The 14607-nt window shown below is 34.1% G+C and overlaps 1 protein-coding gene across 3 annotated transcripts in view; it reads left to right on the top strand.

The window, feature by feature from the left end:
* LOC148949307 (uncharacterized) overlaps window positions 1-14607 on the top strand; it is a 61938-nt gene that overhangs the window by 33652 nt on the left and 13679 nt on the right. For all 3 annotated transcript variants that reach the window (XM_089093335.1, XM_089093336.1, XM_089093334.1), the window contains exons 6-10: window positions 924-1073; window positions 1797-1899; window positions 4225-4281; window positions 6902-7005; window positions 8336-8525. In XM_089093335.1, coding sequence (XP_088949461.1) covers window positions 924-1073; window positions 1797-1899; window positions 4225-4281; window positions 6902-7005; window positions 8336-8525 — 604 coding nt within the window. The remainder of the gene's footprint in view (window positions 1-923; window positions 1074-1796; window positions 1900-4224; window positions 4282-6901; window positions 7006-8335; window positions 8526-14607) is intronic.

Below are 14607 nucleotides of genomic sequence, written 5' to 3'. Positions count from 1 at the left end.
GTAAAATGTTGAATGGTGGGTTAGTTGGTTCAGTCTGTTATTAAGTATCTAACTTAGTTCTAGAAATTTCAAGATGCTAGAATGGTGCTTTAGTTTTGAATTGGTAAAATGCTGAATGGTGGGTTAGTTGGTTCAGTTTGTTATTAAGTATCTAACTTAGTTCTAGACATTTCAAGATGCTGGAATGGTGCTTTAGTTTTGAATTGGTAAAATGCTGAATAGTGGGTTAGTTGGTTCAGTCTGGTATTAAGTATCTAACTTAGTTCTAGACATTTCAAGATGCTGGAATGGTGCTTTAGTTTTCAATTGGTAAAATGCTTAATAGTGGCTTAGTTGGTTTAGTCTATTATTAAGTATCTAACCCGGTTCTCAAAATAATTGTGTTTCTTTTTTGTTTGGTTGCTTTATTTGTTATTTTGTTCCTAGTGTCTTTATGCCTTTCTATTCTTGATGGAACAGTCGGAATGTGAAGCTTCCAGTATAAAAACTTGGTTCTAGACATTTCAAAATGCGGAATTGGTGGTTTAGTTTTGAATTGGTAAAATGCTGAATAGTGGGTTAGTTCGTTCAGTCTGTTATTAAGTATCTATCTTGGTTCTAGACATTTCGAAGTGCTAAATTTGTGGTTTAGTTTTGAATTAGTGTTTTGAATTGGTAAAATGCTAAATGGTGGGTTAGTTGGTTCAGTCTGTTATTAAGTATCTAACGTGTCTTACGATTATTTCAGTATAAAATCTTTTTTTCGTCGTGTTTTTAAGCATTTTAAAGGTCTTCCCAATGTAAACAGTTACAAAGTATTTGTAGTTAAAAAATCCTTTTTTTTTTTTTTTTTTTTTTTTTTTTAATTGACTTAATACCTTTTGAATTATTTCGGTTGGTTTGATTATTTGTATGAAGTTTTAAGAGTTAAATTCTTATTTAAGGAGAGTGATAGCGAAAGTGACACAGAAGAGCCACAAAATCCAGTGGAGCCTTTCAAAGTCAAGCTGGAAAGAGAAAGAGAGGCTTTGAAGGTGGACCCAGATTTTCTTGAACCAATATTCAAGACTAAAGAAGAAGTTTTTCAGGAAATGGTATGTTTTTCTCCCTTTTTTATTATCAGCGTAAAAGTAATCTCAATGTTTTTTTGTGTGAGTTAAGTCCATTTTATTTATTTTATTTTAATTATTATAGTAAAATATTATTTTATTTTATTTTTTTCCATTAAAAAAATAGTCTAGTGTCCATAATGCAAATAAAAACACAATAAGACTGAGTTTGCTAGTTTTGAAATTATTTTCGCGTGTATTCTGGACCATTGCAAGGACATTCTATTCTGGATGTCGTGGAAATAAAGCTCCTTAGAGCTATATAGAAGAAAGGAAAATAGATGTGTCAGAGATGGAAGATGGAGAGAGTTTTAGAAGTTTTATAAATTGGTTGTGATAATTCAATAGGAGTACATTGCATAAAAAAATTCGCAGGCTAAAGCTAGTTTGTTCGCTGAATGCACTTCCAGTGCTTTTGTAATTTTCTATGACATCTTCTATCTTCGATCAAAAATGAAAATTTGAGTCGTCAGACCAAATTGACCCTAAAGAAATGGGGTGGGGAAGCTGTTAATTCAGGTGCTGATAATGTAGTTTTTCCAAGGCGATTCCCTTTTGTATTTTTATGAAAACCTTGTTTTAAAGTTGAAATCCTGGGTTAAATTCAAGAGGTTAAATTATATAGTCCGTCCAGTTCTGTTTTTTCTAAGATGATGACATTCAATAACAAGATCAGTAGAGACCCTAAATGCGAACTCTTTTTTTCAGCTGATGAAAGTGAAGCGTATTATGACTGAGGTACTACTAGATGTAACCACAGTTGAAATCAACAGTGTTGCGAAAGAAGAGCTGAGTAGAGCTAAAAAGAAAGGTATTTTCAGTGGTAGCCTATCGTCAAAAAACTATGCTTTTCTTATAGGTTTTATCTTGAATTATATGTTTCTGATTGTTCTAGACAATTCTCTTTGTTCAATATATTTGGAACACTTTATAACTGTCTTGAGTTACACATTCCCAGTACTTCCTCTTGGAATTTTCGACTTGGTTAGTTTTTGGCTGGAGTGGCCAAACTCAGCTCATGTAAAGCCTTGTCTTTTTTCCGTCTTGTCTTGGCGTGTGTACACTCATGTCACTAGGTCACTATATCGCTTTATTGAGCAGTGTACACACTTCAAGGGTTTTTCTTCCTGGCTTCTCCCTGTAAAGATACATGTACTTTTGCTTGGGAGGATAAGTGCATTCCTAGGATTAATTGTCAGTGTGTTGACATATGTGCCCATGTGCTCGGTCCACCGGGAGAGGTGTCAAGATGTTTCTCTAAGAAGGAGGGAAGCCATAAATCCGTAAAATGATTTTTTGTCCGATTTTTTCTAGGGAGGGACACTCCTCCCCTGGTTAATAAAATAGGTTAATGCAAAATTTTAATAATTTTGTTATTTATTTAAATCGTTGTATTTGTCAGTTGCGGGTTTCCTTTTTTCTATGTGGTAGGACTACATAATGATAAAAGTGGACCACAATTGTCAGTGAGTTGAGCAATTTATTTTAAATAATATTTATAAACTGCGTAAGAAAAAGTCCAAGCGTTTGAAACGCACAAAGCATTGAAAATATAATAAGAAGCATAAAAATGTTAATATAACTATTATCCAAAAGAATTTTTTGCATATTTTATATTAACTATGATGGAAAAACAGTTCGGTAAGCGTTTTTTACACGAGTCGCATATTGAAGGTATAAAAGGCTCGCGAGTATTGGTTGTGATAATTTAATAGGGGTACATTGCATAAAAAAATTTGCAGGCTAAAGCTAGTTTGTTCGCTGAATGCACTTTCATCGCTTTTGCAATTGTCTATGACATCTTCTATCTTAGATCAAAATTATGAATGGTTCGCGAGCCGTGGTTAGCCCACTCCTGGCCTACGGGGCTTAATATTTTTGGGGCTATAAAATCTGAGAGAGAATCCAAAGGTCAAATAGGTACATAAAGCTTGCAAGACACATTTTTATTGCTCCTGCTATATAAAGTGATATATTCAGTGTATTATAAAATCTGAGAGAGTCCAGATTACCTCAGAATGTCGTTAAAAGCTCCGAACGCATCGTTTTGCTCGCAGGGTCATTTTCATATTTAAGAGTTTGCAGCCAATAACGAATTCCTAGGGTTGAACAACGGAAATTATGACCAATCGGAAAATAAATAGTACCTAGTATATGCTTAATGCAAAAAACTGAGTGTGAAAATTCCAAGAATTCAAAAAACGCATTTAACTGCTTTCCTTGTGACAAGTCAAAAATTGAAATGTTTTCAAGCCAGTTCGAATATAAGTGGCTTATAGCTGAATATTGAGAAATATTTACAGTATGTCAAATAATATTTAAAGAGTAAAATTGACTAGCTGGAAAAAAATATAATAATCTTACTTCTAGTAACTTCTCCGTTCTGAATATAACGTAAAAAGTCAGATCTGAAGCTAATTATGTCATTTCTACAATATATCCCTACAATTTGAATATATTTTACAATTTGAATATACTGTTCATATAGCCTACTCAGTGTTTATGCATGAAAGCCTGGAAAAAGCTCTTGTTTTATTAATATTTGACCTCCTTTTTAAGAAAAGTGAAATTTTATTGAAAAAATGAGACACCACTGCAAAAAAAAAATTGGAAACCCACTTTTTTATCTGAAGGCTACAAATTAATAGAATATTTTATACAATGAAAATTTTTAAAAACTTAATAAGAAAAGGAAACTAGTAAGGTGAAACCTTTTGTAAAGAGAAACTTAAAGCTAATTACAAATTTCTACGCCCATATTTGAATGTAAAGTAAATGAAAGTTCCTCAAAATGAATGAAATGAAATTTTTGGGTGCAATCCGTAGAATTGCAATCACCACCTACTGTAATAAGTTTAAAGTCAAACAAGTTTTGCTGTTTTTTCAAAAGTTTCAACTATTTGAACAGGAAATTCTAGTCATGTTCAGGGTCAAACAAAAATTTGAGAAAATTTCACTTCTGTTTAGCATGATAAAATAGGCCATAATTTTCATCCTATTTTAAGATAGGTATTTCTTTAAAATTTTAGAATTTGCAGGAAAATGCTACTCTTTTTGAGTTTTTTCAGCCGAGGTACTGTGTCTGCAAGTTCTACATCTGAATTACGTAAGAGATTAAATTGATTGTTTTTTTAAGCCTCCAATTCAGCCTTAGTCAAGGGACAGGCCTTGCAGTCTCTAACTGGAAAACTTGGTAAGTGTCGCTCGTTTTTCTTATTCAGTTATTAAATCATCATAAATTGTGAATGATGTATTAAACGCGAAAATATGTGTACAAAATAAAAATTTGCTACTGAAAATCCTTAAAAAAAAAAAACTTTTAAAATATTCCTGTGTAAAAATTTCGGCATGTACTAAAATAAAATCGAATTAGTCATTGAATTTTGATAAATAGTTGAAATACTTTATGTGTAACTATTGGTAATGTTGAGCGTGATTTCAACTATTTGAAAGGCTAATTTGGTTGACAAAGGTCTGGGTTTAATGGAATGTTCTCGTATCATCATCAGTACAAGAGCATTTTTACTTAAGCCTTATCTGCGTGTTACCAAATAAGTGTCATATTTGCTCGTCGTCAATTTGCTTTTGAGATAGCAAGAGAGTATACTGTCAAATTTGTTCAGTGTATTATTGATAACTTGCGATCCCTGAAACACAATATCATGTTTTGAAGACCTTTAAGGGGTCCAAGTAGCAGAAGACCTTTAAGGGGTCGTTGAAAGCAGTTTGATTGAGATCATTAGTATTTCAGCCAGTTGATATAAAGTACAGAATTTTCATGCGAGGTGGGGAGGGGCTGGTCACCCTCTGGTCACCCTCTGATCACTTTCGATTCTAAAATAAGACAGAATTTTCAAAGAAAAACATAGCAATACTCCATCTGTATGCTGTCAATCTGTAGTGTGGATACCAAGTACTATTGTCCATTTTAAGACAGAATGTTTAAGACTCATGTGATTTGAGTCATGATTCCCTTCCTGGGCTCTTTGTTTGTGGGGTTTTCACTTGGCTCTGTTTTGAATGCTCATATTTTCACAGAATAAAATTAGATCGCTGCATTTCAAAATTGATATGTTTTAGCTTGAAAAATAAATTCTCACAGATATCTGTAACCAAAGGTAGGACCTTTATTTTGCTAGAAAAGTTTATGTTTGACTTTGAGCGTTCTTATTCGTGTTATGCTCAGATTTTTCTTTGTTGTTTACTCCTTTTTCTGTTCTCTTTCAATATCTGAGTGAAGTATTTTTGTGGTTTTTATCTAATTGTATTGTATGCTAATTCACTGTGAGTGCATATTTGAGGTACTCACTCAATTATTCATATTATTTTGCTAGATTAATCTTCTCCCCAGTACCACCAGTAATAAAAAAACAAATTTGAGAGTTATGTTGCTTGATATAAGTGTCTCTACCATTTTTTTGCTCAATTTTGTCTTGGCTGGGAATACTTTGAATCAATCTGTGAAAATGATACGTCAGAATAATTCTGCCTTGTGTATTTTATTTGAAATGACCGTTAATATGGTTATTATTGACCTTGGTTATGAAGAACATTATCCCATAATTTGAAAATAATAGTGTTCGATTCTTTTTATGAATCAAATGTTTGTCCCCAGGCTTGACAGAGGTTGTTTATTAGATAACAATGGCCTGTGTTCAGATAATATAATACGCAAGACACTTTTCATGAAATTGCAACAACATCAGATAATATTGTAAGTGATCGAAAATCATATTGAGAACTCGGCTTGAAAAACTGGTCAAGTATGCTGGTCTTTATGGTGCAGTTTTATGATCGTTCAAATTTCATTATTAACGGCGAGGCGGATACTCTGCCGGGGATAATAAACGTAGTAAATGGATTTAGCCACAAAGGCACAGCCTACCTCTTCTTCCCATCATATAAATCGTGCTACAGTGAGCTTGAACTAAAATTTTCTTGATTTACACGTTAAAGTGCTACAAGTGTAAAGCTAGAAGCTCATGCATTATACGAGAATATTTTCTTTTTTGTGTCATTCGGTCTTGAGGGGAAATGTAAGAACACGACTTCTCAGGATATTCACACACCCATTTTAGAGGGTATTCGGGCAATCTCTAGGGGGGCAGCTGCCCCCCCCCCTAGACCTTCAAATTTACATTAGATATGGCTGAAAAGCAGATGGTTGGAAAAGCAGTTGATAAAAGGCCCTCCATCACACTATCGACTGCCCCCCCCCTAGACAATATGCTGCCTACGCCCATGCTAGTGACTTGAATTGAAGTCCTCTAATTAGCTGAGACTGAGTCATTTCAAAGAAATCGAACTTTGATTTTGGCTAAATCAAGCTTCAGGTTTTAACTAGATCTTCATTATTTATGCAGAATCCATCGATTCTAAACCCAAAATCAATGTTAGCTGAATTTCAGTACTACTAAATTCTGATAGTGAGTAGGTCATGAGAAATTCTGTTTAGCACCTTATAAACTCAAAACAATGAAATAGCTTTAAACAATTTTTGCCCCGGCACTACCAACCCTAAGAACGGCTCTTATCCTGGTACATTAAATAACTTCAAGATCTCCTGACTGATTTACACTTGAAATTCTACTGAAATATACTTATAACATCATGTTTTTGTAATTATAATTTTGCGATACATTTAAATTAGAAAATTGCGTGGAATTTTAAGCTCTTATTGGCTGATTAAAACTAACTGGTCTATACCAACTCTAAATAAAGTGTTCGGTCAAAGTAGGGTTGTTTGGATTTTCTAGCTTGCTTATTCTAATTAGGCCGAGTGAGCTATTCATTTTCTCCTGGTTTTTTCGTAGGTCTGGGCCTGTATGACAACTCTGATTCAGAAGAAGGAGATGAAGAAATCGGTGTGCAGAAAGAAAATCACTTAGAAAGCAGTGATGATGATGATAAAATTAAAGTAAGTGTTTGGTTTTGTTCAAAAGGCGCTCAATTCTTAAATGACTAATGAATACGAAAAGTGACAATAAAAAGATTTTTAGGATCAGTTTTCATCTGATATTTTAATTTTTTAACCTTACGTAAAGATGCTGATAAGAAATTGCATAAGACCTACCGTTTGATTCCTTTTACTCTGTATTTTCTTTACTTTTTTGGAACAATGCTAATGGATTTGGGTCAATGTTATTCTTCTTGAATTCAAACGTTTTCTGTTCTTCTTTAAATTCGTTGTTTAGACTTTCGCTATGGGGGCTACAGTCCGCGCAAGCTTTGGATCCGGAGAGGCTTCATTCTTGTCAATAGGAAGCGTGACAAATGGTAGAAGCAGAGGTTTAGGGTGCGATATCCCCGATGGCAAGAACATAAATATAACAGTCTTTAAAAGTTGGCGGTTTGGGGGTGCCAACTTTGATCCCAGTGATCTTCGTAATTATGCTACGGAGCAACACCACTGTTTCGGTCTTCTATTTTTTCTGCTTCTTTTTGGGGTTTTTTTATGGTGATCAGTGGTGTGTATCTTGGTAGCAATCGTAGATACGAATTCGAAACGAATTTCAAATACAGGGACCGTGAAATAGCGAAGAGAAAGTCCGTTGAAGTTAGTAACTAGGCTACTAAATAGTATAAAACATAAATAAATTGGAACTGTTCTAAATTTGAATGTAAACTTCTAGGGGTTTTTTGCACAAAAGAAAAAAAAGTTAATGTATGATGCGCAAATATAAAAGAAAATGAATCATCGACACTTGATAAAAAAAAAAGAATAGGGATTTTTACAACCAATGACGGAGATAAAATGAAATACAGTGCTGATATTTCGACCAATCTCGAGAGCCTTCCTTGCCAGGAATATGCGAATCATGAGAAGAGAGAAGATCAAATAAAGAGCATAATAAAACAGACAAGAGAAAATCTAACAATAGAATGTATGTTGGCTTAACAATTTGTATATCTCAAGCGCAACATTTTAGAAAATTGAAAGTGACATAACAATAAATGCGAACAAAGGGTAAAGTTACTTTGTAGAAGTCGAGTTGTGTCCCAGAAAATCAGTCATTAGGCCTTTGCTCCTCTGTCCCGATTGCTAGTAAGGATTTTGTGTTAGATTGTTGAAAAACATTTATCAACAAACACAAATTATTTTTAATGGTGAAGGAAATTTCAAATGGGACTTTCAATTGTAATCAAGGATATAAAGCAGAATTTGTACCAGGTAATTTTAGAATGGCGGAAACAAGCCTATTTTATTGTGCATGATATGAACAACTTTGATTATTTTATGATTTCAGTGTCGAATTCAAAGGTACAAGTCAAGTTTTGCTACGAAGGAACTAGAAATAGAACGCCAGAATAGGGAACTGGAACAAAGAACTGCTCATCTGGAAAGAAAGTTTCTTGGTCAGGAGAGTTCGGAGGAAGAAGAAGAAAGTAGTGACGAGGAAAGAGGAAACGAAAGGCAGGTGCAGTCAAACGACCATGGTAAGGCGAACTTACCACACAACTAGCTCTCGCATCTAATGTCACAATGGGTATTTTTAAAACAATGGTGTAAACAAAAATTATGCCTTAAAAGTAAGCTTCCCATTCTGTGGGGGACCAAATTATACCAGTTTGTCACTCCGTCAGTTTCAGCTCTTGTTACAAAACCTTTATTGTGGGAAAATTTATACGATTAAAAAATAACTCTTAAAACAATCAAGGCAAAACTTTTCGTAGTTTAAAATAGCCAGACTGCATATATTGATCAGGACTGTTCCAACCTCTGAACCCCCCCCCCCCTCTCTATGAAAACCGAGAAACATCGCTGGGGATGGATCGGCCAACGGGTGCTAATGTCTAAAGAGCCAATCATCATAAAATGGACAAAGGACCTGCGGTTTGCTAAACTGGCAAAACATATAAAATGTATACCATGTTGTAGGCTAAAAATGTCAAAAACTCTTGTAGTCCAGAAGCTGGCATTATGTTTAGTCACTCGTGTACATTCCTTGCCGAATCTAGGAGTCGTAGGCCAAGCAAACAGCACTGTTTGGTTAGAACAAGTACTGGCTGAATAATAGATAATGATGAAATCTCGGTTTTTATGCTATGGGATAGGGAAATCTTAATTCAAGATTCTAGAAACGTATTTTGTGGCTCTTGAAATGTTTACTATACTTCAAGGGAAATTATCGATCTTTACTTTCACATGTATCATACTATTCGTTCTATCATTGTAGTTACCTTTTGCAGTACTTTAATACAGCCTCCTGAATTAGGATAGGAGTGAATCCTATGTTAGTTATTAAATAAAAAAAACAAGTTTTTTAAACTGAAAGTAAGGAGCGACATTAAAACTTAAAACGAACAGAAATTATTCCGTATATGAAAGGGGCTGTCCCCTCCTCAACGCTTCGGTCTTTACGCTAAAGTTTTTTATTATTTTAAAAAATAAAGTTGTGAGACAGAGTCAAACTTTACCGTAAAGAGTGAGGCGTTGAGGAGGGGACAGCCCCTTTCATATACAGACTAATTTCTGGTCGTTTTAAGTTTTAATGTCGCTCCTTACTTTCAGTTTAAAAAACTTGTTTTTTTTTATTTAATTTCTGATCGGTTTTTAGTTAATGCAGTTTTTGTTTTGGCTCACCGTCATTGAATAAGTAAACAAAATTTGCATAAAAATTTTACTTTTCTTTTGCTAAATAGATGTCTCTAAATTTGGTTATGACGTAATTTACAAATTTACTTACGTAAATAACTTCTATATTCGTATATTTTTCTTCTAGCAAAAAATACAAATTTGCAGATTTTTGCAGATATGAGCTTGAAACGTATGTAATAGGGTATTATGATACGCTGAACTGACGGTGTGATTTTCATTAAAATTGAGTGACTTTTAGTGAATGTTTCCCCCCTCTTTAAAAAATTAAGAAAATTTTTTCAGGCTTTTAGCCATTGATGAGTAAAATTAAAATTAATAAAATTATATATTTAGAATCAGCATTATAGACACATTCTTTTGAGACATTTATTGACATCAAAATTCTGTTTTTAAAAGTTTCGATTACTATTGAGCCGAATCGATTGTTTTTTTATTACGTATATGTTATTACGTATATGAGTGGGTTCTCCCCTTAGTCAATAACACGCTCTTTAAGTTAAAAGTTTAAAAAAATTTTGATTAACAAATCCCTGAATCACCAAGGCCGTTTAATTAGAATAGATTTGAAAGCACTAAAAAAAACTGTAGCGTAAAGAGCGAGATATTGACTTTGGGGAGAACCCCCTCACATACGTTATAATTTCTGCTCGTTTTAAGTTCTAATGTTGCTTCTTACTTTCAGTTGAAAAAACTTGTTTTTTATTTTATTTTATTTCTGATCGTTTTTTAAATAATGCTTGGAAATCCGGCGCCCCCTTCATAGAAATGTCCCTTACCCCAAAGAAACATCCTCCACGGAAAGATTCTCCAGAGTAACCCCCTCCTCTGGCCCCCCCTCCCCAGAAAAAATCCTTCCTGAAAATGTCTGAATACTTCCCAATAACCAATAAATAATGCTGACAAGTCCGGCGCCCCCTTCATGGCAATTTCCCTTCCCCCGTGAAAGCTTCCTGCATGGACAGATCCTCCAACATAACCCCCGGCCCACTCCCCCCCCCCCCGCTACCAGAAAAAAAAACCTGAAAACTTCTGTGTACTTCCCAATAACCAATACTATATGTTAACATTGGGTAAAGTTCATAACTTTTAGCCCTCCCCCTGGGGACTTCGGGGAATTAAGTCATCCTAAAAGACATATTTATCATATTTTCGACCATGCTGAACAAAATGGCTATCTCAAAATTTTGATCGGGTGACTTTGGGAAAAAATAAGCATGGGAGGGGCCTAGTTGCCCTCCATTTTTTTTGGTCACTTAAAAAGGGCACTAGAACTTTTAATTTCTGTTCCAATGAGCCCTCCCACGATATTCTAGGACCACTGTGTCGATACGATCACCCCTGGAAAAAAAAAAACAAAAAAAAAACAAGCATCCGTGATCTTTGCTTCTGGCAAAAATTGTAAAATTCAACATTTTTGTAGATAGGAGCTTGAAACCTCTACAGTAGGGTTCTCTGGTGTGCTGAATATGATGGTGTGATTTTCATTAAGGTTCTGTAACTTTTAGGGGGTCTTTCCCCCTTTTTTTGAAAATCAGTCAAATTTTCTCAGGCGCGTAAATTTTGATGGGTATCACTAAAATTGATGAAAGTTATATATTTGAAATCAGCATTCAAATTTGATTCTTTTAATGTATCTATTGGTATCAAAAACCCGTTTTCTAGAGTTTCGGTTACCATTGAGCTGGGTCGCTCCTTACAGTTCGTTACCACGAACTGTTTGATTTCAAATACTTTGGTGGATTTGATTTAGAGCCATCTGTAGCTGGAATGTTTTAGATGGTGCTGAGCGTACTTTCCTTGTGTTCTAGTTAATTTAAAATTGGAGTGTATTGCTCTGCTATCCAGAAGGGGTTGCAGGAATATATTTTGTTCGTTAGTTAAAGTCTTCGGTAGAACTTCAATATGATGGTGGATTCAACCAGATGGAATACGAATAGCAATGAATTGAATAATTGGAAAAATAAATTAGAATTATTCTTTCTATGAACAATTCAGTGTCTTGGGATGAGAATCAAATCTCTCTTTGAGAATTTATATATCTCAAATTTAAATTTATATATCTCCATTTATATGGACTCCAGCTCCTTATAAATGGATTTCCTAGAAAAAAAGACATTTTTTATTCACCTAGCTGATGTACAGGAAGATTTCTATTGCAAAACTACTAAACTGTTTACAGTTAGTGTAAATGTTTAGTGTTGTTGAAAATGATCTCTGTCCTTCTTAATGTATTCTAGACTTCTAGAGCAAAAAAAGTTAATTTAAAAAAAAAAAATTAATGAAAAAATAATTAATGCGTTGTATCTATTACTTTGTATGTATTTATTTGTTAACCGTCATAAATGTAAAAAGGCAACAAATTGTTAAAATGCAGAAACAAATTGTTCGAAATATACCAGGAGAAGGGCAAAATAACCTAAAGAAAACAGTTTCCAATAAAGAATAATTCCGAAGATGCTTCACCGGTAAATTGCTTCCAGTGTCTCCGGAATGACAAAAAACTTGTTCCGTGATTGAACAACAAATGGGTTTGGACGAATATCAGATAACTTTTTGATCTCTGTCCTTATTCCCAATATATCCCAATTTTCCCAAATCAAGCGAGAATGACAGTAAAAACAGAAAAATGAGCCATTTGGTGTCATGTAAGTACTATATGGTACTATAAAAGTACTATAAAGATACTTTATAGTGCTATAAAGGTAAATATATACTAAAGATTTATGAATTGTATTACTAAAGAATTATACACGCTTGTCTTAGTCAAAATCTGTTGACAAGATTTTTGAAGAAACTAAATTTCAGCTGGGGGTCAAACTTGGATCTGGGGGGGGGGTCAAGCCGGGGTCTTGGAGGGGCAATTGCCCCTCCCTACGCTATCTTTGCGTTGGTCAATTTATTATTAATACATTTGAGGCTTAACATAAATGCATGTATGTATTACTTTGTTACCCGTCATAAACGTAAAAAGACAACACCAATGGTGTGGAGAAGAAGAGAGAAAAAAAACAATACCTATAGTAAATGGATTTAGCCACAAAGGCACAGCCTACCTCTATTCCCATCATATAAATCGTGCTACAGTGAGCTTGAACTAAAAGTTTCTTGATTTACACGTTAAAGTGCTGCAACTGTAAAGCTAGAATCTCATGCATTATACCAGAACATTTTCTTTTTTGTTTCAATCGCTCTTAAGGGGAAAGGTAAGAACACGACTTGTCAGGATATTCACATACCCATTTTAGAGGGTATTGGGTACTAAATTGCTTCCAGTGTCTCCGGAATGACAAAAAACTTTCCTTTATTGAACAACAAATGGGTTTGGACGAAGATCAGATAACTTTGAACCATACGTAAAACTGTTTAAATAATTAACATTCATCGTGCAATGCCAGTGTATGAAATGTGACTAATTATCTTTTAGCTTGTCAGTTAGCACGGCCGTTCTCATTTTTTACTTTCCAGTGACTATATAAATTTTTGGTATTGGTATGTTCCATTGATCAGATCAAGTTTTCAATGAATGCGAAATTTCAGGCTTTTTACAATGGAAAATAATTTTAAGCTCTTATTTAAAAAAATTAACTGTCTGCCTGTTAAAATTATAGAAAGGGCAATGTGTTTAAGGGCTGGATAGACGTAGCATTTAATCAGTGAACGTGTGCAGAAAGTGAGTCACTGTTTCTGAAATACTAGAGTTTTTCTGACAAATATTTTAAATCCATAAAGCATGAACTGTCAAATGTGAAATTCCAGGCCAAGTCATCCTTCAGTGTTTCAAATGTATTTGGATCAACTTAAACCTGTGTAGTAATAAATTTTGACTATTTCACTGTTTAAAACGTTCAATTTACCGAGTCAAGCTTTTGGGCTTAAAAAAGTAAAAGTAAGAAACCCTAAAAATAAATGTTCATCTAGAAAATTCAATTATCGGATGTATTGCAGTCATTTGTGGAAATCTTCCGTTTGAGGAATCCTCCATCCGTCTATCTAGCCCAGGTTTATTTGGGGGGAAAGAGGAGAGTAGTTGGAAAAAAAAAGTGAAAACAAGGCGCATTAGGTAAGACATATAGGATTTTTTTTGGGGGGGGGGGGAATTTGAAAGTTCAGGGGCATAGGCCCGAAGCTCCCCTCCTCTGTCTTTATTTCTGGTCATTTTCAATTTAATCAGATGAATTGATTTTGTCAACAAAAGGTTACATGTGATTTTGCTTATGGATTTTTCCTCTTCTGTAGAGAAATATCCTTCAACTAATTATTTTGCTAGAATTCAAATTTAAGTCGAAGAGTATGTTAAACTAATAAGAGGCAACTGAAATTTGTCAGCTCCAAAAAAAGGACAACTAAAATCATCTAGTGTTAAATAATTAATCTTTAAAGAAAACTAATAGCTAAGCAAGAATGATGTTTCTATTTATGTCCTTTTTACTTTTCCTTTACGCTGAGTCAAAAATAGAAGACCTGCTTTTGCCAAAATGTCACAAAATTTATATTTACATCCTTTTTTTTTAAATAGCCTATGTTTATCTGATTAATCTAGCGTAAGTATTTTCTAAGCCAGAAAGAGACAAGCTCTAAAAACAACAAAATAAAAAAAAAACATTTTTATAAATTAACAGGAAACTCAGTTTAAGCTGGAGGTGGTGCTGACAGTTTAATTCCAGCTATGTTTGTTTACAAGTAAAAGAGGTTTGCTTTGAAAAGAATTTGGTAACTTTTAATGAAAATTTGAAGCTTGATAAATTAAAAAGGATACTCGGTTGAAGCTGGGGCTCTGTAGTGTCTGTGGTGCTTGTATTTTTTAATTCCTATTACTTTTATTAATAGTCACCAAAAATTGGCTTCTATTATATCCCCTTTTTTCTTTAGATTGTTGCACTTTGCCCCGTTATCCTGCATGGACGCTAAAGAGCAGAATTG

The sequence above is a fragment of the Artemia sp. Qi Xiang Cuo genome, chromosome 8, assembly GCF_049724085.1.
Source record: "Artemia sp. Qi Xiang Cuo chromosome 8, ASM4972408v1, whole genome shotgun sequence".
Classification (NCBI taxonomy): Eukaryota; Metazoa; Arthropoda; class Branchiopoda; order Anostraca; family Artemiidae; genus Artemia; species Artemia sp. Qi Xiang Cuo.
The sequence above is the reverse complement of the archived record's forward strand: the minus strand, read 5'-3'. Positions and strand labels throughout refer to the sequence as shown.